The sequence below is a fragment of the Lissotriton vulgaris genome, chromosome 6 (genome assembly GCF_964263255.1).
Source record: "Lissotriton vulgaris chromosome 6, aLisVul1.2, whole genome shotgun sequence".
Lineage (NCBI taxonomy): Eukaryota > Metazoa > Chordata > Amphibia > Caudata > Salamandridae > Lissotriton > Lissotriton vulgaris.
In genome coordinates this window covers 1505790677-1505818147 of record NC_141694.1, presented here as the reverse complement: position 1 = coordinate 1505818147, position 27471 = coordinate 1505790677, and the positions used below count along the sequence as shown (strand labels likewise).

The window sequence follows — 27471 nt, the reverse complement described above, 5'->3', positions numbered from 1 at the left end:
TTAGCATTGATCCTGCTCAGTATTGTTTGATTGCACTACCTCTGTACCTTTGCTCAACCTTGACGGTTGGTAGATTTTGAATGCAACTATGAAATGCTAATAAAGGTTTAAAAAAAAAAAAAAAAAAAAAAAACATCACCATAAGGGTTGTTTGGTCTGGTTCAAGGTGTTCATTAGAATAGTGAACATCATATACCAGGCCAACTTCTCACAGGGCCCACAGAATTATCATATCCTATACTGACGGCACCAAGGTCATACTCTGTTTGGCAATACGTTAAATTCTTAGACCAATTTCTAAGCCTGCGTGGCCAAAGTCTCCAGGTGGATGAAAACCAACTGCCTCCAGTTCAACACTGACAATATGCATGTAGGAATCTTCAGCAAAGACAACTTGTTCTGGGACTTAACCTGGTGGCCTGCTGAACTCTGACCTACATCCCTCATGTAAATCCATGCAAAGAATTTTGGAATAGTAATCAACACCCAACTCATCATGAGAGGCCAAGTGAACACATTCTCCATCTCCTGCTTCCAAACACACAAAATGCTCAAGAAGCTCTTCAAATGGCTCTCCACCAACACTGCGGAACCATCACCCAAGCTATCATCAGCAGCCAGCTGGACTACGGCAATTCAGACTATGCTGGAATCAGCTCTTAACTGACTAGAAAACTCTAGGCCATACAAAACTCAGTGGCCAGGCTTACCCGAACCTCCCATCCTGCACTCACTTAATCCTGTACCTCAAAGAACTCCACTGCCTCCCAATCCGCAAACGAGCACTCTTTATACTCCTCATGAACCCATACAAATTCTTACACAACCTCTTAAAACTTCCACAAACCTACCAGATGCTCCTGCTCAACTGGGCTCCTACTCTCACAACCTGAACCAGATCTGGTGGTCATGCCTCCTGTATCGAGCCTAAAGCCTGTAACTACCTACCCCTGCATGGTAGAGCCTACTATTCGCTTCTTGAATTCGAAAAAAGAAACTGAACACCTCACTCATAACTTAGTCCCGGCCCTGGCAGGGCCCACACAGCTCCTCCTTCAGCGCCGGAATACATTCCCGGGTGAGTCTTGCACTATACAAATACACATAACCTAACATTATAGAAACATATCGTAACACCTCATGGTGGGACATCGGACTACTTTACAAGTTCCTGGATTCATGTGTGATCCAAGAAGAGAGCTGATAGATTAGGGAAGGGTGACCCTTCGTTCACATTCAAGCAAGTTCTCTTTTTTCCTACCTAACCATAAGCGGTTGTGTGCTGCCTCACACGTTGGGCAATTTCTGAGCTCTCCGTTACTGCAAGGATGGGGGAAATGTACTGAATGACTCGGGAATCCCATTGGACAAGTCTAATAAACTAAAAACCTTTGCATCTTTGCTCAGATTAGTTTATTGGTGTGTGTTGGAAAACAATGTCTTGTTTTGACATGAGAGAACTGTTCTTTCTCTAAACCTTTTAACTTTATTAAGGCCTAACATTTTTTTTTACTCTGTACTCCCTGCATGTGCACACAGAGGGGCTGTCATAATTGGTAAGATCCTAGAGCCCAGAGTCCTTGGACAGTCCCTCTTGAAGAAGGAAAAGGAACATTAAATATTCTGGTCCTGTACTGTGGTATTAACCATCAACACCCTTTCAACATATGATCAAAAGCAAGCACATACCAATCTGGTCTTGAAATTCTTACTTCAAATACAGATTTACAAGTAAAATTGAAGTTTGACTACGGGGGAATAAACATGCACACATCTCGAATATGAACCGTATGTCATTACATATCCCCAAAAAATAAATCTCAAATGTGGTCCACTTTGATTCTTCAGCCTATCTATTGACTAGGGAAACCTTCTACGGTGAAGCACTGAAGTGAGCCACTGGCATGTGCTGTTTAAATACACCATGCATGGTGTTGAAGAGTCTAATAAAGACTGTTCTATTTCACCTCATTTACAGAGCACGCATTGGCAACTCCGCTCAGGTTTGCTTTGCCAGTGCTTGTTTGCTGCCAGTATTGGCTTTGCCCAAGCTTGTAGAACTGTGGTACATGTGTTGGAAGAGGTGGTTGGGAAGGCCAGTCATACTGGTGTTTTTTTTTGCATTCTTTCAAAAGCTGTGAGGTTGCTTGTAGATGCAACATGGTGGCCATCTTGGAATGGTATAGCGATATGTATAAAGCATAATGTTGTTGTTGCGATCCGAAATGACTAAAATGTTTCATCTAGCCGGCTTTCTGACCATCCAGAAAGTATAGAAAATAACATTCTAGTAATGACCCAAAATAGTCACCAGTCGCTAGTGGCTTTTCCGATGCTTGCAATTCAAATATTGGTGTGCAGCTATTTTGGAACATTATTGTGAGAAGTTGGCCTGATATGCAGTGCTCACTATTCTAGTGAACACTATGTATCAGTCCAGACAACCCTTATTGATGATTGGTTGTAAGTCAACCTTATAGACCAGCTATCCTAGTAGCGTGGATACGAGCAGTCTAAGGCTAAAGACTCGAGAGGGCGTGTTAAGCCAGCTGTTATACCATCACATATACCCCTTGAACACCAAGTGAAAGGACACCACACAAGTGTTATGAAAATAAACAATGTATTTATTAGAATCACAACAGCCCTGTACTCTTTATGAGGACAGGGTACTAAGCACAAAACAAAACTCTTACGAAAATACTTAAGTTAGCACAGTATATACAAATGCCCGAGGGGCACGGAAAACCATATACTCTGAAAGTGGAATGCGAAATTACTAGCAGGTAAGTACAGTACTAATAGGCTTTGGAATCGCTAGGTCTTGACTATAGAATCGTTAGATTACTTCTAGGAAGCCCAGGGGACTCGGGTGCAGTGTGTGCACTCTCACGCGTGATGCGGGACAAAGTCTATGGTAGCTAGTAAAGACAGTTAGTGTTCTCGGGCGAACCCGACCTGGTAGGAGGAAAACGAAAGTGGATTCTGACCCTTGGATAGTGAGGCTATGCTGGGGCACCGAAATGCCGAAGTTACCTAGCCCAGGGGCTGCAGCTGCATAGGTCTCGAAAGACGTCGGGAATCCTCGTAGACGGACCAGGAGCCTGGAAGAAAGATGCTGGCAGGTGACCAGTGAAGAGAGTTCAAAGTGATCCAAGCCTGGATCTTGAAGAGGGATGACACCTGAAAGCAGAGGGGACCAAGTTCGTGACTACTAGCCAGTAGTCAGGTGGCACCAGGAGGGCACCGGATGGTAGTCACCTCGACTAGGTGATTGGGCGACGCTGGGCTCTGCAGATCTCACGGACCAGGAGGCGTTGTTGGCGACCAGGATGGAGGAGCGAGCTGTCCCACGATGGATGAAGCTGTCGGCGTCGCTGGACCCAGGATTGGGCAACAAAGCCTTGGCTAATTCAAGCCCACGCGGTGGACCTACAATGGCGTCTTGAGTGGACCAGGAGGGTCCGGGGTGCTCCTCTTTTGGAAGGGAGCAAGGGCTAGTCTGGAGCAACCAGACCAGCAGCAGTGATGTCGTCGGGCGTCGTTAAGAAGGCCACAAGCCAGCGGGCTAGTAGCCAAACAACGCGGTGAGCAGCAAAAAGCAGAAGGGCCCGACGCAGATCGTGGAGATGCTGGGAGGCTGTACTTCGGTGCTGGAGCTGCTCAGGGTCGGGGCTTCTTGGACCCCAAAGCACTCACCAGAGGATCCCTCGGCGGTCGTGCTGGAAAGAAGTCGTGCAGTCTTGAAGATGGCCGGTCCCTCGAGGTCTCGTCGCACTCACGGTTCTCAGCTTTGCTATAGAGGTGAGTAGAGGTCAGAGGTGCCAGGGAAGCCGGTTCTCGTCGAGCTGGGCAGTCGGATTCCGGAGGAAGGACTTGCAGCAGACCGCAGTGTTCTTAAGATGGTGCCTGCGGATGCAGGGTGACTACTCCTTAGCCACAAGGGAGAATCTTGAAGAAGAAATCTTGAAGTCCTTTCGCAGAAAGTCGTGTCTTGATTCCAAAGATGATCTAATTTGGAAGGGGGCCTGCTCCTAACTTTATACTAGGAAAAGGGGCTGACCCGGTGACTTGGTCCTGCCTATGGTTGGGACTAGGAGGGGGGTGGTTACACCCCTCTCCCATGCCGGACTTTCCCCAGGCCAGGGGCTGGTGTGCCCCTGGAACTGGTTCTGACCGGCCTATGCGTAGTGAGCACCGTGGTGCCACTCAGCAGTCACCTTCATGTAAAGCCCTGCCTACCCAGGATACACAAAACCCTGTCTGGGATGGTGCTAGCACCGCCCCGGACAGGAAACCCTTTGTCCAAGCTCTCCTCGCTGGAAGGACTCCCAGCAGCAGGAGGTCAGACTCGTGTCTGTGGTGGCAGCATCCATTTTGAGGAGCTGAGGCTTCGTTTAACTTTAACCGGGGTTCACAGTTACATACATGTCGTGTCCCTCTAGAAGGGTGGAATGCTAACCCCGTCGCCAGAATTGGCGAGGGGTTAGTATTCCAATTCGTATGACACCTTACTCGACATGTTTTGATAAAGCGATACCAGAGTTGGCATATAACCGCGAGGATTATAATGCACTTACGAGTATATGGTATGCGTTATCATGGAACAGCTATTAGGACTTGGTTCCGCAAGCTGCAGACGGGCTCAGCTCATGCCAGAGCACCATCTCACACGATTCCAAGCACTCTGCCTTCAGGATTGTCAAGGCCTGCCATAGGAGTGACTGATAGGAATCTGTGTGTCCATTTTTATTTATTTATTTATTTACGGATTTTGTAGAGCGCACGGCTACCCCCAACGGGGGTGTCCCGGCGCTTAAAACTGTCAGCAGGAGGAGAAGAAGTAATCTAGATAGATGAAAATAGCCACGTCTTCAGGCGTCTGCGAAACAGAGCTTCGGATGGGGCGAATCTAAGATTTTTTAGGGATTTTTTAGGGTTAGATATAGGAATACTATATCTAAAGCAAAGGGTGATTACATGACTTTGCCCCAGCTGTCATGCAGCCAGTTGTGTCAGATTTAGGAGGCCAGCCAGGGGTGGCATAATACATGCTTCAGCCCCTGGTAGGCCCTGGGTACACCTATGCCCTGAGTTACAGGGTCTGATAAGGTGGCCCAGTACCAATTGGTAAATGCACCTAGGGTACATGTCGTAATTTAGAGAGAGAACAGGCAGGCTGTGGGTCTGATTGGCAGGCCCACAGCCAGAGAAAGTCGTAAACCAGTGAAACAAAAGCAAAACATCTGGGTGATCATAGGATTGCAGACCCTACTCTCCTACAATTATTTTGTATATTTCCAAGTTGGCTTCCAAATTGTGTCTTGATTGATTATGGTTGCCTTCATGGGAGTAAACAAATAATGTTCCAAATTAGCTACCTACCACTGTTGACTTTGCCTGTATCATATTTCTACAAGCATTGACAAATTGATCAACGGGAGACATCAGGCATTGAGGATCCTCCAATGAGGAGGCAGCCTTCCCTTGTGTCATTAGTTGGGGAAGATAGAACGTAATACAGATTCTAGATGGTGGGGCAAAGTATCATGACAGGAAGGACTAGGTAAGAAGAGAGGAGATGGCTAGAAAAGTATGCTGTAAAAGCAGTCTTTGTGTGTGGAGTTGTCTGTGAAACTTAAGGAAGGAAAAATAGTTTCCTAATATTAGCAATGCATAAATACACTCAACCAGTGAAAAAGCAAGGTGAAGCCTAAATACTTCCAGGGCAGAATACGCACAAAAAAGTAATTAAGAACATCAACTCAGAAGCAGGGTATTGAAATAAAACCATTCAGTTGTGAGCAGTGTGCATTCGCAAGACCCACTTTAATTAATAAAGTGTTGATTGCAGTACAACAGACATGTTAAGCTGTCTCTTGTGAGCTCCCAAAAAGAAGAGATAAGCACTCCTAACACCAGCTGTATGTGTGGTCATTACTCCTTGATGCTTTCTAAGGGTGGGGCCCATTTGGAGCATATTTCTGAAAAGGTTGTCACATCAGGAACCCCCCTGTCCCCAAATCCTCGCCCACCTGATGCTACTTTAAATAAGGACAAATGTTTTCAGGTAAGTTTAATGTTCGAGGCATATGGGCTGCAGATGGTACATTATGAATAGATCGCCATCTGGTGTTGGGCTCGGATGATTGCACTTTGTTTTTCTCTTGGAGAGTCTTTTGTCTCTTGGTGACTCCTCCCTTGGTTGGTAGTGCGCATGGGCATCGGCTCCATCCTTAGATTGTTTTTTTCCGCCATCGGGTTCGGATGAAGATCGAGACGCTCCAGATCAACTTCAGAAGAAAGTGATTTTCGGCGCGTATTCCCTTTCCAATTCGACGGTATTGTTATTCGAACGCGTTCATTTCCATTCCAACGCGTTACAAATTCAAAATAGAAGAGAAAAACTTGGATCTACGTCGAAGAACAGGAGGCCTATATCGACGCAGTCAAGCCCGGAGTCCATGGAAAGGACTCCATTCAAAAAATGTCTAACGTGTGGTGCTAAGTTCCCACACAAGGACCTACACGAGGTGTGCAACCTCTGTCTATCGCCTGAACACGAATCCAGGGACTGCGAAGCCTGCGCAGCATTCTCCTCCAAGCTAACGATTAGAAATCGTCGAGCTCGAAGACACGAGATTTCCAGAATGCAGGCGGAAGCGATCCCGGAGCTGTTCGGAGACGAACAAATCGAGGAAGAAGAGGACCAGTCGGGGTCGGAAGGGGACCAGTCGGAGGTTGAAGAACTCATCGAGCAACAAACCGTGAGTGACGACGTCCCCTTACCGAAAAACCGACCCCGTGCGGTAACGACCCCGCCCTCGGGCCCGGTCAAACCGCTGAAAAAAGTTTGCGACGCCCGCCCTCGGGCCCGGCAACGAAACCGAAACTGAAACCGAAACACTCGGACTCCCACCATGTCGGATCCGAGAAAAAGGCGACATCGACTTCGGCACCGAGGCTACATACAAAGGAGAGCTCGGTATCGAAACATTCCATGTCGAAACATAAATATGACTTATCGCCCAAGAGACACTCAATACCAAGAAAGTCGGAATCGAGCAGACATTCGGTGTCGAAAACAACAAGATCTGACGATCGAAAACAAAAGCACCTCTCGGAACCAGGACCCTCGGTACCGATTCAGGAGCAACAGACAGATCCCAAACAAAAGATCTTGTTTATTGATCCACAAACTGGGAAAGTGGTCACGAAGAAGAGAGTGAACAGTCAGAAGATAAACCTCTTCCTTCAAAAAAGAGAACAATGGGGACGAATATAACTCCTCCTGCTTCTCCTCGTCCTAGAGTAACACCCTCTTCTCCTATTCCTCACAATAGGCCAAATATTCCTACACCTTCCACACCAAGACCAGGTACACCACAGTCAGATGTAGACAGTGATCTAGGGGAGGGAGAACCTCAAGGGGATGACAAAACTATCCCAGATGAGGAGGATCCATGGGAAAATTATGATGTAGGGTCAGATGAGGACAACGACCCAGAGCTATATCCCTCAAAGCCTTCACCACCTGATGATAACACAGGTTTTGTGCAGCTCATTAATAGGGCAGCAAAATATCACAAACTAGATATGCATACAGAACCTCAAATAGAGGATTTCTTGTTAGAGACTCTACCTAATGCACAGAGAACATCAGGTACTCTTCCTATGTTGAAGGGTCTTCTTACTCACACAGAGGAAATATTCGAAAACCCAGTGAGAGCCAGGGTGTTAAACCCAAGAATCGATAAAAAATACAAAGCGGCTCCAAAGGACCCAATATTTATTAGAGGGCATGTACCTCTAGACTCGCTGGTGGTCTCAAACGCTCGTAAAAGAGCAAACTCATTATCTACAGGAGAGGCTCCTCCACCAGATAAAGAGTCGAAGTTAATAGATGCATCAGGCAAAAGAGTAGCATCACAGGCAGTGAATATCTGGCGTATAGCCAATACACAAGCACTACTCGCACGTTACGACCGGGCACATTACGATGAGTTAGAAAAACTTCTCACACATCTCCCAAAAGAACATCAGAAGAAGGCAGACCAATTAATACAGGAAGGTAAAATAAAAACCAATACTTCCATTAAGTGTGCATTAGACGCAGCAGACACTGCAGCAAGGTCGATTAACACTAGTGTCATGCTAAGAAGGCACGCATGGCTTAGAATCTCAGGATTCAAACAAGAAGTACAAACAGCCCTACTGAACAAACCATTTGATCAGAAGACATTGTTTGGTTCAAGCACAGACGAGACATTAGAAAAAATGAAGAAAGATACGGAAACGGCTAAGTCAATGGGAACATTGCAACAGCCAACACACAGAGGTTCCTTTCGTAGATCCACCTATAGAGGGGGCTCAAAGAACACAGGAACGAATCAGCAATCCACATCTTTCACACCAACATCGCCCAGAGGTAATTCAAGAGGCAGTTAAAGAGGTAACAACAATAAGGGAAGAGGCCGCGGAAATAATAACAACCGCAACGCCTCAACACCAAAACAGTGACTTCATAGAACTCCCCCCAGACCACATAACACCGGTCGGGGGACGTCTATCACAGTTCCTACCTGTCTGGGAAAACATCACGTCAGACAAGTGGGTGAGACAAATTATCCAACATGGTTATTGCCTAGAACTCACAGCTACCCCACCAAACATCCCCCCCAAACAGCGTCCAATGAGTCAAGATCATCTGACATTGTTAAGAGAAGAAGTGCTAGCACTTCTACAAAAGCATGCAATAGAGAAGGTCCCAAAAGATCAACAAGGAACAGGAGTATACTCTCTATACTTCCTGATCCCCAAAAAGGACGGGTCCCTAAGACCAATATTAGACCTCAGACCTCTCAATGCTTACATAAATTCGGAGCACTTCCACATGGTCACGCTCCAACAAGTACTCCCTTTACTGAAGAAAGGGGACTTTCTTTCTACACTGGATCTAAAAGACGCTTACTTTCATATCCCAATTCACAAAGCCCACAGAAAATACCTAAGGTTTGTGTTAGAAGGACAACACTATCAGTTCAAAGTCCTTCCGTTCGGTGTCACAACAGCACCGAGAGTTTTCACAAAATGCCTAGCTGTGGTGGCAGCACACCTAAGAAGACAACAAATACATGTCTTCCCATACTTGGACGATTGGCTAATAAAGGCCAAGTCAAAGGAAGAATGTCTTCACAACACACAGAAGACAATTCAATTGCTGCACCACCTAGGGTTCACGGTGAACTACAAAAAATCACACCTGCAACCAAACCAGATTCAGCAATACCTGGGGGCTATAGTAGACACAGAAAAGGCAATAGCATACCCCAACCCAATCAGAGTACAGACAATGGTCGGGTTAATACAAAGATTTCAACCACAACACTCACTACCAGCACGAGTGTTTATGCAACTATTAGGCATGATGTCCTCCTGCATACTGCTAATACCACATGCCAGACTACAAATGCGCCCACTACAAGAGTGTCTAGCGACACAGTGGAATCCGGCTCAAGGTCAGATTACAGATCTGGTGTTGGTAAACGACCGGACGTATCGCTCTCTGAAGTGGTGGAACACAGAAAACATTTCCAAGGGACGGTCGTTCCTAGAGCCAATTCCACAAGTAATAATAACAGCGGACGCATCGCTCTCCGGATGGGGAGCGCATATGGACAGATACACAGTACAGGGGAAGTGGAGTGTGCAGCAAAAGAAACTGCACATCAACTACCTAGAACTATTAGCAATATTTCTAGCACTAAGAGCTTTCCAAATGCAAATAACAGGCAAAGCAGTCCTGATCAGAACAGACAACATGACTGCAATGTATTATATTCAAAAACAGGGGGGGACACACTCTCTCCAACTGTCCAGACTAGCACAGGACATATGGAGATGGGCCATTCCTCAAAAGATCTACCTGTTAGCGGAACACCTACCAGGAGTTCAAAATCAAATAGCAGACATCCTAAGCAGACAGTCAGAACAAGTACACGAATGGGAGCTGCACGACCAAATACTACAGCCATTCTTCCAAAAATGGGGGCAACCAGAGATAGATCTGTTTGCCAATCATCAGAACGCAAAATGCAAAGAATTCGCATCCAGGTACCCACACCAAAGGTCCCAGGGCAATGCACTGTGGATAAATTGGTCCAACAGATTTGCTTACGCGTTCCCTCCTCTACCACTAATTCCATTACTGGTTCGGAAACTGCAGCAACACTCAATGACAATGATACTAGTGGCACCCACGTGGGCAAGACAGCCGTGGTTCACCACGCTGCTACAACTCTCACAAGTACCACATCAAAAGCTAAGGTTATTACCCATGCATCTTACACAGAACCATGGAGAAATAATGCACCCAGATCCCAAACAACTGAACCTAGCGATCTGGCTCCTGAGGTCATAGAGTTTGGGTATTTAGATTTACCACCAGAATGCATGGAAATCATTAAACAAGCAAGACGTCCTACCACCAGAGCATGCTATGCAGCAAAATGGAAGAGGTTTGCTATACACTGTAACAGTAAGCACATCAACCCTCTGGACGCATCCACTAAACAAATCATTTGCTATTTATTACACTTACAGCAATGTAACCTAGCATATACCTCTATCAGAGTTCATCTCGCAGCCATAGCGGCGTACCTACAAAACAGGCAACATCTGTCACTGTTTAAAGTACCAGCAATTAAAGCTTTCATGGAAGGACTCAAAAGAGTCATTCCACCAAGAAGACCACCTTCCCCAGTCTGGAATCTCAACATAGTGCTTACCAGACTAATGGGGCCACCATTTGAACCTATGCATAGGTGTGAAATACAATTCCTGACATGGAAGGTAGCCTTCCTCATAGCTATCACGTCACTTAGAAGAGTAAGTGAACTGCAGGCTTTTACGATTCAAGAACCATTTATGCAGCTACACCAAAATAAAGTGGTTCTTAAAACAAACCCAAAATTCTTACCGAAGGTTATTTCAGCATTCCACATCAATCAGTCAGTGGAATTACCGGTTTTCTTTCCAAAACCACAAACCGTAGCTGAAAGAGCCCTACATACACTGGATGTTAGAAGGGCCATATTGTACTATATAGAAAGAACACAAACTTTCAGAAAGACAAAACAGCTATTTGTTGCGTTTTCTCCCACACATAAAGGCAATCCCATCTCCAAAGCGGGCATTGCCAGATGGATTGTAAAATGCATTCAAATATGCTACTTAAAGGCAAAGAGAACATTAACTGTTCCTCCTAGAGCTCACTCTACACGTAAACTAGGAGCATCTATGGCATTTCTGGGAAACATTCCACTAGATGACATATGCAAAGCGGCTACCTGGGTTACACCGCACACCTTCACAAAACACTATTGTGTAGATGTGCACACAACACAACAAGCTAGAGTGGGACAAGCAGTATTAAAAACATTGTTTCAGACAGTTGCAACAGACACGGGCGACCACCGCTAGGGAGAGAACTGCTGTATAGTCTATTCATAATGTACCATCTGCAGCCCATATGCCTCGAACGGAATATGCTACTTACCAGTATGCATCTGTTCTTGGCATAGAGGGCTGCAGAGTGGTACATGCCCTCCCAGCCTCCCCGGAAACCTGTGTCTGTTCCAACATTATCTTATTTAGATACACTTACATGGGCACTCTTATCTGTATTCTACTATACTACTCCATCTAACCCTACTATGGCAAAACAATCTAAGGATGGAGCCGATGCCCATGCGCACTACCAACCAAGGGAGGAGTCACCAAGAGACAAAAGACTCTCCAAGAGAAAAACAAAGTGCAATCATCCGAGCCCAACACCAGATGGCGATCTATTCATAATGTACCACTCTGCAGCCCTCTATGCCAAGAACAGATGCATACTGGTAAGTAGCATATTCCTTCTTACCCCAGTATTGGAACTTTCATAGATTCCCATGCTTTGTATCATTCCCCGTCGTCGGAATGGGAGTCTCGGTAACAAAAATACCATAGCTGTAGGTACAAAAGACAAAGGAAAAAGGCCTAGGCCTCATTCCCTTTTGTAGCATATCACCCTCTTTGTATAAAAGAGACCAAACTTGGGCATCAGCCAATCAGAAGTGCCTCACCCCTTAGAACCTTCCTGAAGGAACCTCAGAGCCTTAGATTTTCTACCGCACGTTGTGCTTAGGGAGTCTCCTGTAAGCTCTGCTCAACTTCTACTCTTCTAAGGAATTTCTTTAGGATTTTTTCTTCAGAATATTTCAGATTCACTTCAGGATTGTTGACTACCTTCCAGGATGTCTGAAATGGAGAAGAAAAAAGCCCTTTTCAAGCCATGTTCCACCTGTGGCAAGAAAAGGCTTTTTGTGGAGGATAAGCACAAAGACTGCATCTATTGCCTCTATCCTGACCACCTGGCTGCGGACTGCAAGATCTGCCGCACCTTTTCGACCAAGACCCTCCGGGACCGTGAGGGTAGACTTTTAACATGGCTCCAGAAGCTGAAATCCAGGAAGGGGACTGTCTCTAGTGACAGTGAGGATGCGGCGTCGATGTCTTCCTCAAGAAGGTCTGTGAAGAGGGGTAGGGGTTCCACTTCTCCTTCTGTGGAAAGATCTTCTAAGGCCTCCAAAAAGACCCCCAGTGAGTCTGAGAGCCTAGGTCCCAGCAAATCTCCTCACCGAGGTGAAAAGGAGAGGGTAGGACCTGTTACGCCTTCAAAAGGTGAGACGACTGCCTCAGCCTTCAAAAAACCTTCTTCCCAGTCTTCAGAGAGAGGTGTTCTAAGTCCTCGATGACGAAGACGTCGACGGCGGAAGTTCCGTCGACGAAGAAATCGACATCGAAGTTGATATCGTAGACTATGACGTCGACAGGAGTTTCGTCGACTAAGGTACCGTCGACGGCAGGTATATCAACGTCGACGGAGGACGTGCCGACGACTAAGACGGCGCCGACGACTAAGACGGCGCCGACGACTAAGACGGCGCCGACGAGGGTGTCGACGACTAAGGTGCAGACGACGAAGGTTACAGTGTCGCCGACTAGGATGGTGACAACGTCGACGGTGACAACGACGTCGACGACTATGGTCTCGTCGACGAGGGCATAGACGACGACTGTGACGATGACGACGGCTGGTGTATCCACAGTTTCCTCTTCGACGATCTCGTCGACGCCTGTACAGCCGTCGACGACGGAACAGTCGACGATATCCTCTGAAAAAAGGATTACTATTTGGACGAGAATCACGCCGGAGATGACTTCTCAGAGGAGTGTGTCCCCCCTACTGCCAACCATGCTTTTTGAAGAAGGGGAGTCAGAGGAGGAGGACCAAGACGCTTACAGCTATGCCAATAGTCCCTCCCAACTTCCAGTCAAGTGCCAGGAGACGGTTTCTGAGAGTGAATCCGACCACGAGGAGATTGGTCATCATCAAACGGCCCAGTCACAACCTCATTCTGGGCAGGATATGGTGACGGTGCCATCTTCTTTTCTCCAAGATCTGCATAACGTGCTGCAGGACTACAAATCTAGGGCGAATAGGCAAGTTCAGGTCCTGACAACACCTGCTGCGCCTACAGTAATTTCGGTCTCGCCAGTGACGCCAACTTTACCTGCTCAGTTTTGTCCTCGGCCTCAAGCATCCTTCCAACAGGATTCCTCCGGGCTGCAAGAGGCCCATGATGATTCCTCAGATGAGGATCAGCAGTCGGATTATGACTATTCCTAATACTGAATATGATGAATATATCATTCCTGATCCCGCTTCACCAGTCCCAGATCCGGCGGATTCTCCGCCAGCGGACATTGGGGGCTTCCATCAGTTGATGGAGAGAGCAGCTGGCAGATTCAAATTGGCCATGCCTAAGGTTACTACTGATTGTTTCCTATACGATTTCAAAGAACCTTTTAGGAAATCGACAAGATCCATTCCTATTGTGGATCATCTGTGGAAGGAGGGCCTTAAGGCCATGAAGATCTCGGCGGCAGTGGTCCCTGTGCCACCGTGTCTGGACAAGAAATACAGGGCACTCGACGAGGGTCCGGCGGCCTTAACGGGTCATCCAAGACCAGACTCTGTTATCTCGCAGGCAGCGCAGAGAAAATCCCGTAACCCCTCTGCTCCCTTAACAACTCCTCCGGACAAGGAAGGGCGGAGATTGGACAATGCGGGGAAAAGATTCTCATCAATGGCGAGTTTACTAGTACGAGCTGCTAATGCCCTGGCGATCTTGGGGAGATATGACCGCCAGCTTTGGTGTGATATCGCCCCGTACATTGACCAGCTGCCTCTGGAGTCAACATCTGAAGCAAAAAAGATCTTGCAAGAGGGAGAAGCGATTTCAATGGAAATCATTGACTGTGCAATGGACATTGCAACCACAGCGTTTCAGTCCCTGGCTGGGGCGGCAGTCCTCCGTCGCCAAAGATGGCTCAAGGCGACTTGGTTCCAACCTGAGATCCAGAACAAGGTCCTTGATCTCCCGTTTGATGGGGAGGCATTATTCGGGAAACTCATTGACGATACACTTCAAGAAATAAAGGACACGGAGACTGCCAGGTCCTTGGGGACCCTTCAATACCGCAAGTCTCCTTTTAAGGCTCAGGTTCCCAGCAATACCGTCAGCCTTCTCAACAGCGGCAGGGCCAGTCTACAAACTACTCCTGGCCTTACAATAAGGGGAAACGGGCTGGACGAGGACGAGACTCGTCAAAGCGCCAATAGCGGCCTCCTGGCTCTTCCTACTGTAAATACATTTACATTTACATTTACATCCTACTGAACCCTCCTTCAAGAGATCATCAGTTGGAGGCAGGGTCACCAAATACCTTCAAAACTGGTCCAGGATAACATCGGACCGTTGGGTGCTCAACATCATTCGGAAAGGGCATACTTTGGAATTCACGCAAGTCCCTCCACCCAAGCCCCCGGCAGCCATTCCGTCGAAACACCAGCGTCTCCTGCGGCTCAAGGTCCAACAGATGCTCCGGAAGGGAGAGGTAGAGCCGGTTCCCTCAAACCATAGGGGACAAGGATTCTACTCCAGGTTCTTCCTGGTGAGGAAGACGCTAGAGGAATGGCGCCCCATTTTAGACCTCGGGGAGCTAAACACCTATCTCATCTCCCTGTCCTTCCGGATGGTCTCTCTCCAGGACATCTTGAAACTCGTCAATCCGGGGGATTTCATGGCCACACTCTATCTCGAGGATGCGTATTTCCACGTTCTGAGTCACCCAGCACACAGAAGGTTTCTGCGATTCACAGTAGCCAAGAGCCATTTTCAGTTCAGGGTTTTACCCTTTGGACTCCGCTCAGCCCCGAGAATTTTCAAAAAGGTGCTGGCGCCAGTAGAAGATTTTCTGCGAAGGAACCATTTCCAAGTCTTCCCCTACCTGGACGACTAGTTGCTGAAATCTCTGTCCAGGGAGGTAGCACTGGAGGCTGTTCAAGCTTGTACGAATTTGTTTCAGAATCTGGGCCTCACTCTGAACGACGAGAAGTCCTCTCTGGTTTCGTCCAAAAAGGCTCGCTTCCTATGGGCCCTCTTGGATTCAAAGCTCTCAAGAGCCTTCCCTACTCTAGAAAGGAGGGAAAAATTACAGACCTTGGCTCCGGACTTACAGGCAAGAAGGCAACTTTCCGTACGCTGCTACAAATCTCTACTGGGGGTGATTTCATTGTGTATTCCCCTGATTCCCCATTGCAGACTGAGAATGCGTCCTCTGCAGGAGGAACTAGACAATCAGTGGCAACAGGTCCACGGTTCATTCGAGGACATGGTGGCGGTCACTCCAAGGATGTAAGAAGCAACCTTATGGTGGACAGATCAAAACAACTTGTCCCAAGGTCTATCCTTCGTAAGCGACCCGTCCCCACATGTAGCGACAACGGACGCGTCATTAAGGGGTTGGGGAGCAGTGATGCAAGACCTGTATGTCAGCGGTCATTGGTCGCCTCAGGAGAAATGTCTCCACATCAACCTTTTAGAGCTAAGGGCGATAAGACTGGCTCTGCAAGCTTTTCTTCCTCGCCTGGAAGGTTGGCAAGTGCTTATCAGAACGGACAACACCACGGTCATGCACTATGTGAACAAGGAAGGAGGAACCAGATCTCGCCCATTGTCGCAAGAAGCTCAACAGATATGGGAATGAGCGATTCTTCAGAGGATATCGCTGAAGGCAGAACACTTACCAGGGGTCCTAAACGTAAACGCCGACAGACTGAGCAGGTCATCCTCAGTCAGCCACGAATGGGAATTGAATCAGAGAGTTTTGAAGGAGGTCTTCAGCCAGTGGGGCAGACCGGAGATCGATCTTTTTGCCACTCCGACCAACAAATGCTGGTCTTATGCAAGCAGGCTTCACCATCGAGGTTCTCTGGGAGTGTGCTTTTGATAGCATGGTCGAGGACATTTTGTCTACGCCTTTCCTCCCATACCTCTGATCCCACGGCTTATCAGGAAGATCAAGGTGGAGCCGTGCAGGATGATCCTGTTAGCCCCGGCTTGGCCGAGGCAATTCTGGTACACGGAGCTCCATCTGTTGTCGATAGCTCCTCCTCTTCCTTTAAGAGTTCTGCCGGATCTTCACAATGTCCGACGGACAAGTTTGACACCCAGATCCACAGGCGTTACACCTGACTGCATGGCTCCTGAGCAGCGAGAGTTTATGAACCTACCCTTATCAAGAGAGATTAAGGAGGTTCTGTCCCAGGCAAGGGCTCCTTCAACGAACAGGACTTACCGCCTTAAGTGGAAAAGATTTTGTTGCTGGTGTAGGAAAGAAAGAATTGATCCTTTCACTTCCAGGCCTCATCAGATCCTACCTTATCTGCTGTCCTTGGCTAAGTCGGGACTAGCCCATTCATTGATTAAAGTCAATTTGGCTGCATTATCAAGGTTCAGAAGGACAGGGTCTGGTCCTTCCTTGTGGTCTTCCAGAATTATCAAGCAATTTCTTAAGGGCTTGTTCAGGGTCTATCCACCAGTGAGACCGCCCCCTCCTACATGGCATCTGAATTTAGTCCTTTCTCAACTCATGAAGGGCCCATTTCAACCAATCCATCGTTCTGACAAGAAATACCCTTCGTGGAAATTGACTCTCCTCCTTGCTCTCACATCGGCTAGGCGTGTTGGAGAATTGCAGGCTTTGACCATCCAAGAACCTTTCCTTCAATTCAAGAGAAACACTGTAATCATGAGAACTAATCCTAGGTTTATGCCTAAGGTTCCCTCGGATTTCCACTTGAATGAGCTGGTCATTCTGAAGGCGTTCTTTCCTCATCCGACTACGCCAGCAGAAAGAGCATTGCATTCGCTGGATGTGCAACGGTGCTTGAAATTCTATTTAGAACATACTAAAGGTTTTCGAAAATCCTCAGCGCTATTTGTTGCCTTCGGAGGTCCAAGCAAGGGCCTTCCGTATCCAAACAGGGTGTTTCAAAATGGATCATGAGTGCCATTCTGCATTGTCACAAGGCTGCAGGAAAACCTCTAACTGGAAAGATCCGAGCACATTCTACAAGATCTGTGGCTTCTTCAACAGCCCTCTTCGCGGGGTTACTGATTAAGGACATTTGCAGAGCTGCTACCTGGAGCAGCGTTCACACCTTTACCAAGCATTACTGCTTGGAATCCTTGCAACAAGATGATGCGGCAGTAGGACAGGCTGTCCTGAGGAACCTCTTCCAATGATGGTGAGCTTTCCTTTCTATCCCACCTTCCGTATTACACATTTTGTATCTTATGTCATGCTGCCTATTGCTATAATTTTATGATGCAAAATGTGATTTTCTTGCCAACTGCTTGCTACTCTGATACAAAGCATGGGAATCTATGAAAGTTCCAATACTGTGGTAAGAAAACAAGTTACTTACCTGTAACTTTAGTTCCCCAGTATTGGTAACTTTCATGGATTCCCTTTTCCCACCCACCTCCCAGAGGAAAGCACAGCCTACAACAGATATGGTGTCTAAGTACACAGCGGCTACGAAAATCTGAGGCTCTGAGGTTCCTTCAGGAAGGTTCTAAGGGGTGAGGCACTTCTGATTGGCTGATGCCTAAATTTGGTCTCTTTTACACAAAGAGGGTTATATATGTAGGAAGGTGGATACCCAACTATGGTTACCCCAGATTTTTTTGCTTGTGTTTAGCTGGTTTTCGACTTAGTTGGACTGGGATCCTGCTAATCAGGGTCCCAGGCTATCTGCTCTCTGTAAAATGGACTCCATGTACCCTAGGTGCATAACTAAATTGGCTTGGGTCACCTTATCAGCCCCTGTACAGTGTACTATAGGTACCCAGGGCATATGTGCATCCAAGGCCTACCAGAGGCTGCAGCATATCTTTTGCCACCCCTGGCTAGCTATCCACATGGACACAACTGGCTGATCACTCAGCTGGGGCAAGGTCGTGTAATCACTCCTTGCTTAGATATAGTATACCTATATCTACCCTTAGAACTGGACACATATACACCTATAAGTCACTCCTATGGCAGGCCTTAACAATCCTGGAGGCAGAGTGCTTGGTTTTATGTGAGATGGTGCTCTAGCATGAGCTGAGCCTGTCTGCAGCTGTCGGGACCAACTCACTTTGCTGTTCCGGGATATTGCCATACCATATACTCTTAAGTGCATTATAATCCATCGTGGTTATGTGCTAACTTTGGTTTGGCTTTTCAAAACATGTCTTGTAAGGTGTCATACGCTTTGGAATACTACCCCCTTGCCAGTCCTGGCGACGGGGGTAGCATTCCACCCTTCTAGAGGGAGAAGACATGTTACTTTGCTAAAACGTGGTTAATTCTAACCAGAGCCTCCGCATCACAAAATGGATGCTGCTGCCACAGACACGAGTCTAGCCTCCTGCTGCTGACCGAAACTCCGGCAGGGGAGGCCTGGACAAAAGGTTTCCTGTCACAGGGAGGTGTCACACCACCCCAGACAGGAGATAGTGATTGTAGCTGGGAGGTTTGAAAGAAACTAGACACTGCCTGGGGAGCACAAAGCTTCCCCTTGCATAATCCAGTCAAACCGGTTCTGGGGCACACCAGCCCCAGTCCTGGCGCGAAACTGGACAAAGGGAAAGGGGTGTAACCACCCCTCTCCCTGGTCCCACCCATAGGAGGGACCTTACAGGTGATCCAGCCCACAGATTTGGAATAAAGGTGGGAGCAGTGCTCACGCATATCAGATTATCCTGACTGAAACTTTGATACAGAACTCTGGACCCTTTGACATCCCACTCGACGTGGAAGACTGAAGGATCTCCCTTGTGGTCAAGGAGTGACCACCCTGTGCAAACAGGCACCATCCAGCGCCTCACCGTTTGCTTTGTTGCAGTTCCCGCCGGAACTCGAGCGACAGAGATCGACAAGTCCAGCTTCCCTCGACTCCCCACAGCCCGATCCACAGTCCCAGCGAATCTAAGACCCGTGGAGGCTGCGTGGAGCCGGCCATCTTGGAAAAACTACGAAGTGCTGACCGTGCAGCTCCCGAGGCTCCCTCAAAGCTGTGCATTGGTGTTTGAGAAGCCCCAGCCCAGAGCAGCCTTTGCACCGAAGCTCACCCCTCTACACTCACCGAGTGCTGCGTGGGGCCCTTCTGCATTTTTCTGCTTGACGCGTTGGTCCGGTCGCTTGCCTGCTGGCCAGTGGCCCCGAACCGACGAACCTTAAAAACTAACTTGTGAGTCTGGTTGCTCCAGACTTGCCCTCACTCCCCTGAAAAGGAGCCAAGGCTCTGACCTTGCTGGTCCGAGTAAGAAGCGATCTTCGAATCCTGTGTGGGTTGCATTTGCCAAGGTCTGTTTGCTCCGATCCGGAAGCCGACACCGCCGACAGCGAGAGCCTTCGTGGGACAGCTCGTGATCCACTCCTGGACATCCTCTGTGCCCCCAGAGTCCACGTGGCTGCGGGGACAAGCTTCATGACAACCACCTGATTGCGCCCAACATTGCCTGGTTCCTTCCTGGTTCCACCCTGGTCACTGCTGAGTGACCCAGACTCTGTCCCCTCTGCTTTCAGGTACTCTACATCTTCGATCCACCCTTGGATCCAACCGGACACTTCTCTTATGGATCTTGCAGCATCTTCATCTCCAGGCACCATCAGACTGCATGACGAAACCCGACACACTTTGGCACCTATGCACCCACTTCCTGTGGATGAGGTAACTCATGAACACCGGTGTTCCTACATTGGTATACACCTATAGTGTCTAAGTCTAAAGTTTGGTCATTCTAGTCCAGTCGGAAGACTCCTAAAACTGTAACTCGATAACTTTTACGCACCATTGACTTTGCATTGGTGCATGCGTGTGCTTTTAGCGCTGCACCCGAGTCCCGCGGGCTTTTCCCGACTTCATCACTGCTAGTCCCGAATAGCCCCAGCGATTCCCAAGGCCCCAGGCCTTACCACTGTTCGATTAGTGATACTTATACCACTATTTTACTATATGGTTTGAGTGGCCCCTAGGCCTCATCCATAATTGTGCAACTTTCATATGTTTTACTGTGCTTTTGTTTAAACGCTTGTGCTTCTAGACTCATAAAGAGTATAGAGGATTATTCTGAGAATAAATACATATATTTTTATAATATTTAACTTGTGTGGTGTCCTTTCATTTGGTATTACAGGATTGCATATGGTATTACAGCTGGCTTCACATGCCTACTGGAGTGTTAGCCTAAGACTGCTTAGTCCATGCTACCCCAAGGATAGCTTGTCTATAAGGTTGACTTTACAACCATCACCATAAGGCTGCGGTTCCCAAACTGTGCGCCGCGGCGCCCTGGTGCGCCGTGATGAGCAGCCTGGGGCGCCGCGCCACCACGCAGGAAGTGGGACATATAATTGCAGGCCAACATGCGGGGGTGGGGTTTAAAATAGTACCTTTTGTATTGGTTTTGCCCAGCACATTGCCGCCATACGCTTCCTGCGTATGTACGCACGCACGTACGTGCTGTACTTAAGCTGGTGACCCCCCCCCCCCCGTTGTGCCCTGCTTGGAGTGTCCGAGGAACATTGCTGGAGACCACCGTGTTGTGCCCTGCCCTGCCTCGCCTCGTAGGACCCTGTTCAAATCGGTAAGTAAGCGTTTTTCTCGCTAATATCTTTCTTTCATATACACTTAGTGTTGTACTGGACAAATTAATCACTGTTTGGGAGTCCATGCTTGTTGCCTGTGTTCCTACTTGGGCCTCCATCTGTTGTTTGCTGGCTTCTTGTTGTTTGACTTGCCACTGGAGGCATCGCTGGCGTCTCGCCCGTCATTTTTGATTGTTTCTTTGTTTGTTTGCATTCGCTTTCTAGCACCGAAGTAAGGTCTGATGTGGACGTAGACACCAGTGCATTACCACTTGTGCTGGGCTGTGCCCTGTGGAGGGAACCATCCTTATTTGCTGCTTTTACTGAGTCATATTTTTTAGAAAAAGTAAACACGCACCCTTGCTTGTAATCCAACTTATCACGTTGAAGTTTAAAGACTTTGCACTTTTTTATGACTTCCTCCTCCCTCTGCAAGTGAATCAGCATATCATCCCGATATTTTTGAATCACAGCAGTGACTTCCATTTTACCAATTTCCTCATTTAATTAGTTGATTTTTACCTGGAGCACTGCAGGGTCACTTATAGCATATTTGACAAGGACCTGGACCAATATTCGTGATGATTCCAAGTTACAGTTGCCCACACGACGAGCATGTGAGGGTCATTATTCTCGTAGCTAGGTGCCAACATTATTCTTAACCTTTGGGCTGCGGTTCCCTCCTTCTCAGACCCTGGCAGGAAGTTCTTTAGTCTTTGTAAATTTGTCACATATGTTTATATTTTTGCTGTACATCCTGTGCTTGCTGTGTTTGAAATCGTTTTCTTTTTACCTGCGTTGTTTTGATTCTATGGCCTGCTATTGTTCGCCAGGAAGTTCTTTAGTCACTGTAAAATTTGTCCTTTTTATTCTTACTTTTGCTTGTACACTCTGTGCAGGCTATTTTTGTTTGTTGTATTCCTGCAACAGTTCTCTAGTGTAACGTAACTGGTTCTATTGTACAGTGCTCTGACACCTACGGGTAAAGGCCTCGCTTTTTCCTGTTCATTGAAAAATATATTTTATTATACAGAAGTTTTTAAACTATTGTTGTGTGGTCCAAAAAAGTCTTGTATTGTTTCTCACTTAAGGTTTTATTAAACAACTGTTATCTTCTTATTTTGTTTCTAATATCATTATAATACCTTCATTGCGTCCCAATTACTTTAAGGAAGACAACAGGAAGTACTCCCGAGGTCGGGCTTACATCCCGCCCACCGGTAAAAAAAAAAAAATGGTGGGGAGCCACGGCCAACTGCCGATTAGGTCAAGGGAGCCACGGGTCAACAAAGTTTGGGAACCACTGCCATAAGGGATTGTTTGGACTGATATATGCTGTCCACAATTCTGTGGGCACCTTGTATCAGGCTAACTTCTCACAATATGCTACAAAAGGGAATGAGGCCTAGGCCTTTTTCCTTTCTTTTGTACCTACAGCTATGGTATTTTTGTTACCGAGACTCCCATTCCAACGACGGGGAATGATACAAAGCATGGGAATCTATGAAAGTTACCAATACTAGGGAACTAAAGTTACAGGTAAGTAACTTGTTTTCTTCCTGTTCAAAGCTAGACTGCAAGTGTGTAAAATCATGTGCTTGGAAATACTGTTGGTCTCGTTTACAAACTCTTTGACGATCATGCATGCATTGATATCTAAATGCATATTACATTAAATTGGTAATACCATACGCCTCCATTATGGGAATATTTATTGAATTTCTAAACCTTGAATATGTCCGCTCATCTGTGAAATCCTGGTAGGCTTTTGATCTGGATCTGACATTTTTAAAAAGCAGGCTTTAAATCGTAAACCTCACCTGTGTGAACATATGGGGCTGAAACTCTTTTCAAAAAATCTTTGATAGAAAAAAGGAAGGAAGATAAAGAAAATCGACCTACAAAAGCAGCAGCTTCTTTGAGTTTAAGGTGAACACTAAACCTTACAGCTTCAAGGCCCTACAATGCCATCACTGACAGTTACCCATGTTCTCTTTCCAGCTCCTTTGAGTAGGTTCCTAAAGCATTTGGCTCTTCCCTTTGGACTTCTGCCTCGAAAGATCTACTGCTTTTTTGGATTTCACTAAACATTTCTCTAAGCCAAGATTTCTTCTGCCTCTTCAGAATGCAAGGCTTTCTTTTTATCTTTATTTGATCATCTCAATTCAATCATTTCACCATCCGGGAAGTACTCCCTCTTTTTGTGTGGTAAAAGCCATAACAAGATCCCAGCCTCGATTTTACAGTCGTTCTGCCAGGCTTGCATGCCATAGAGGAGCATGAATATTTTCAAACTTGTGGTCTGGAAGACATTAAAAATAGAGAGGATGAGATTGAGAGTGAGGCAGATGACTGAAGCTGAATGCTGATGCACTTTTGTAGCACTCTTGAGATGCCAACAGAATGTACAACCATCCTCCCAAACCCTACTGATCCAGCTTCTAGAGTTAGAATTGAATAGTGTTTTGATTAAGGCCTCACAATTCGTCGAGTCACTGTCCCCGATGATTATTTTGTCTGTTTGACTATCAATGAAGACTTAAGGATGGCAAAGGAACAACCACTTGTAATACTAGTTCTGCATCATGAGAAGCCTTAATAAAGCAATAATAATCCAAAACTCCTTGGTGTAATCAGGATGGCACTGCATATGAGATGAATCCGGAGTGTCATTAAAACGAACTGAGGTGGCAAACTGGTGTAAAGCCTTGTAGTGCAGGGATAAGTCTTGGTACCTTAAAGATGCAGTGTCCCTTCATGCAAATGCTGCTTACCTAGTGCCATATCTTCCTGCTTTACTTTAAAAATGTTTAGTGAAGAGTTTTCCGCTGTTAGTTTTGCACTAATGAAATTTATGTTAAATTGTATTTTCTATAACAAAAACGTTGTCAATGTATGCTGCAGTTAGGTTTATAGTTTTAATTTTTTTCACTTTTTAAATGTATTATCACTTGTAAAAGTGAACTGGGGTTGTGCATATAAACAAAAAAGTTCAATATTTATTAATGCAGATTACCATGATGAATCGGAAATACTAGTAAATGTTTCATTCAGATCTGTGTTGCACATTATTTTAAAATTAGCGGTGGGAATTGATATGGGGATGGTTATTCATGAATCTAGTACAGCCTGGTTAAGTAAATGACAAATACAAATAATGAAAGATATTGCTGTAACTTTTAAATTGCAGACTACGAGTGGTCCTTGCCAAGTCATAGTACACAAGTGGGAGACTCATCTGCAACCAAGATCAGTATGCCCTTTAGGTATGGCCATCACTTACACCTGCAAAAAACATATGCGTTCCGTTTTTATGTGATGCTTTGCAGAAAAGTTGGAATGTAATTTTGATTTTTAAATACAGAACTAATGTTTGAGACAAATGTGTTAATTTCACGAGACTTTATACATAGTTGTAATAGTGTCATGGGCCTCATCCTCAAGTTAAGTTTGTCCAAACATTTATAATGAAGTTGAAGTTTTCTAAATAAGATGTACACTGTGTGTTGGTCTTCACATTCTTCCCTTCGTCTGATGCCTTTTGTCTTGTTTGAAGTAAGAATTGCATTTGTGAAACCTAATGTACTGTACATGTTTTCAATGTCCCCAGTTTTGTTTTGACCCAGGTGCTCCTGGTTAGCATAACGTTAAGGTTTTGGAATTTGACCACCACAAATGCTCAGTTTGTACGTAAATGTGATGCACTGATACAAAGCTGCATTTATATCAAGAATGACAAGTCTGTACTTGGGATCTTGTAGTGTTTCCAAGATCTGGGAGTCATGCCCGATTAATAACACTGGACGTGAGCAGTCCATCCCTTCCCTATATCAGGTGTTGGCCCTGTACATTTAAGCTTCAAAGAAGAGATGAAGAGTAGTAACCTCTCCAATGGGTACCTCCTCTCATGGTTCCTACGGAGACACTTTTCTTCTGACTAGGACCTGAAACTGGTATTGCTCTGCAGTAAACAACCTGTTTTATATAGTGCAAAACTCTGGTTTTTAGTCCATCTTAAAGCACTCCCGCATTCGGCAGAAACTGTGGAACGGGGAGGTGTGTGCTCAGCAGCCCGCTGTCTCCAATGTGAAATACCTTATTCAGAACGGCAGTCTATGGGTTTGACATCTGAAAAGCTAACCACTAGCCTTCTTTGTCCTAGAAAGGCTATCTAGGCTTATGCTTGCGACTTAAAATAGTTTGATCCAAATAGTGCTTTTTATTGCTCCTATGGTGGTGATGACAAATCTTCTGTAATGGGGATGGAACTCATTTTCTGCAATGTAGGCTCTTCTTTGATAGTTCTAAACGCTTGAATAATTCCCCACTGCCTGCATGGATCCAGTACACCTTTTTGCATAGTTGATTTTTGTAGGAATCTAGCTCTGTATATATTATATTAAAAAAAGTGTGCACAGAGTCCAGTCAGTCCCCAAAGGTATGGCAGAGGTTAAGGTAGATCGCTGGGCTGAACAATTAGGCTTATCAGAGGGTAGTGTGAATGCATTTGGTGTACACACTCAAACAGGGCAGGAACACACGCTTAATGGCTGACTCCAGGCCAATGGTTATAGAAAAATATTACTTTAGTTACTTTTATTTCTAGGAACCAAGTTGAACTCCGTTATGGGTAAGTCAACTGTTATGCAATACTTCACGTTACTGTCAATAGGTTTATATAGCATCAAACAGTACTTTACATGTGCACGAAATGCTTTTCAGTACAGAAAATGATACTTTGTATTCAGGATCTCACTTAGCATAGTACAGTGAGCGACCAATGCAGTCGGAGACTTTAATGGGGCTGTGGGCCACCAGATTCGGGCTGTTGGCGTCTGGTGCAAAGGCGTGCAAGTGTCGCTTATCCGCTTGGATTTGGAGTCCTTGTGTTGGTTTCTTTGTTGGACAAATCCGGTGTCCATGGGAAACACTATTCTTTGTTGAAGAAAGCACAGGTCCCCGAGGTTCTTGGAGGTTGCTGGATGCGGGCCATGCCAGTTTCTTAGAGCAAGTTTGCTGGAGGAGGAGACAGGCTGGTAGGTCAGGGGCCAAGTCAGTCATCTTCTCCACTGCTGCATGGCTCTTCGTAGGTCGCCAAATCTGAGGAACAAGGTTCGGGGGAGCCCTTAAATACTGAATTTAAGTTTGTTACTTAGGTCGGGGGCAATAGCCAAAGGCTACTGTCTCCTATGGTGGATACACCCTTTGGGTGCCCCCTCCCCTTGGGGAGAGGGGCACATCACTTTACCTATTGGGCCTAATTCTCCAATTCAAGATGGAGAATTTCTAAGATAGGGGTTCACCGCCGCTCCTGGCGACCCTAGTGGTGTTCCAGGTTGAGGTGGACACCCGTACTCTGCTTACTAATTTTCCAGCCGGTCCTACCACCAAAAAGTGGGATTAAGACAGGGGAGCAGGCATCTCCAGTAGTTTGAGCTACCCAAATCCGCATAACACAAGGTGAGAGCCTTTGAGGCTTACCGCCAAGTGTTGTTGTTCCTGCAAGGGGGAGTTTGAAGCACCTCCATCCAGCGCAGGCTTTTTCTGATCTTAGAAAGCCCAAAGGGTCTCACCCCATGAGGTTAGCAACCTATCTGGTTGTGGCTAAGATGCCCTCTGAGTGCATTTTATAATAATTTCATCACTGGCATCAGTGTGGGTTTATTATGCTGAGATGTTTGATACCAAACTTCTCAGTCTTCAGTAAAGCCTTCATTGAGCTGTGATGTTTGTGTTGCCATACTCCCAGCCCATGTACTCGAAATGGCTTCCCTGTGCCTAGTGTCCCAAGAATGGACTAAGACTGTTTGGGCATGTTGCTCATGCATCTATGTCTGAACCTGTGGTGTAGTGCACTCTGCCTTGGGGCTGTAAGGCCTGCCAGAGGGATGACTTAACTATGGCACAGGCAGTGCTGTGTAGGCATGGCACACAGGAAGGTGTGACATGTCGACTCTTTTATTTTAGCCACAACATATAGTCTGCAATGGCAGTGTGTCTGTGTTAGGTGTGGGATCCTTAAGGGTGGCACACTACATGGTAAGCTACCCTCTCTGGTCACAAGGCCCTTTGTACCACCGGTACCTTTTACAAGGGACTTATTCTTGGGCTTGATGTGTGGCAATTGTGGAAACAATGGTAGAGTTAAGGGTAAGAACACAAGCAAAGTGCATCAGAAATCTGGCAAAAAGTGGGGGTGGTTACTGCAGCAGAAACCTACTTATCTACACATGACACCCCCTCCTCTAAACCCGCCACCCGCGCTGCCCAAGGACCAGGAGACTCAGCCAAACATGGGAGAATCTTCCTAGTATTTCAGGCGAGGAAGTGCTTTGAAAGTTGCAGGGCGTACTCTGCCTTACAGCCTTTCTTCCAGATCAG

The 27471-nt window shown here is 46.5% G+C and overlaps 1 protein-coding gene across 1 annotated transcript in view; it reads left to right on the top strand.

Annotated features, from left to right (window-relative positions):
* The window catches only part of GPCPD1 (glycerophosphocholine phosphodiesterase 1), a 941421-nt gene that overhangs the window by 190665 nt on the left and 723285 nt on the right, over window positions 1-27471 (top strand). Inside the window, exon 5 of the mRNA XM_086927681.1 lies at window positions 24281-24356. Coding sequence (XP_086783807.1) covers window positions 24281-24356 — 76 coding nt within the window. The remainder of the gene's footprint in view (window positions 1-24280; window positions 24357-27471) is intronic.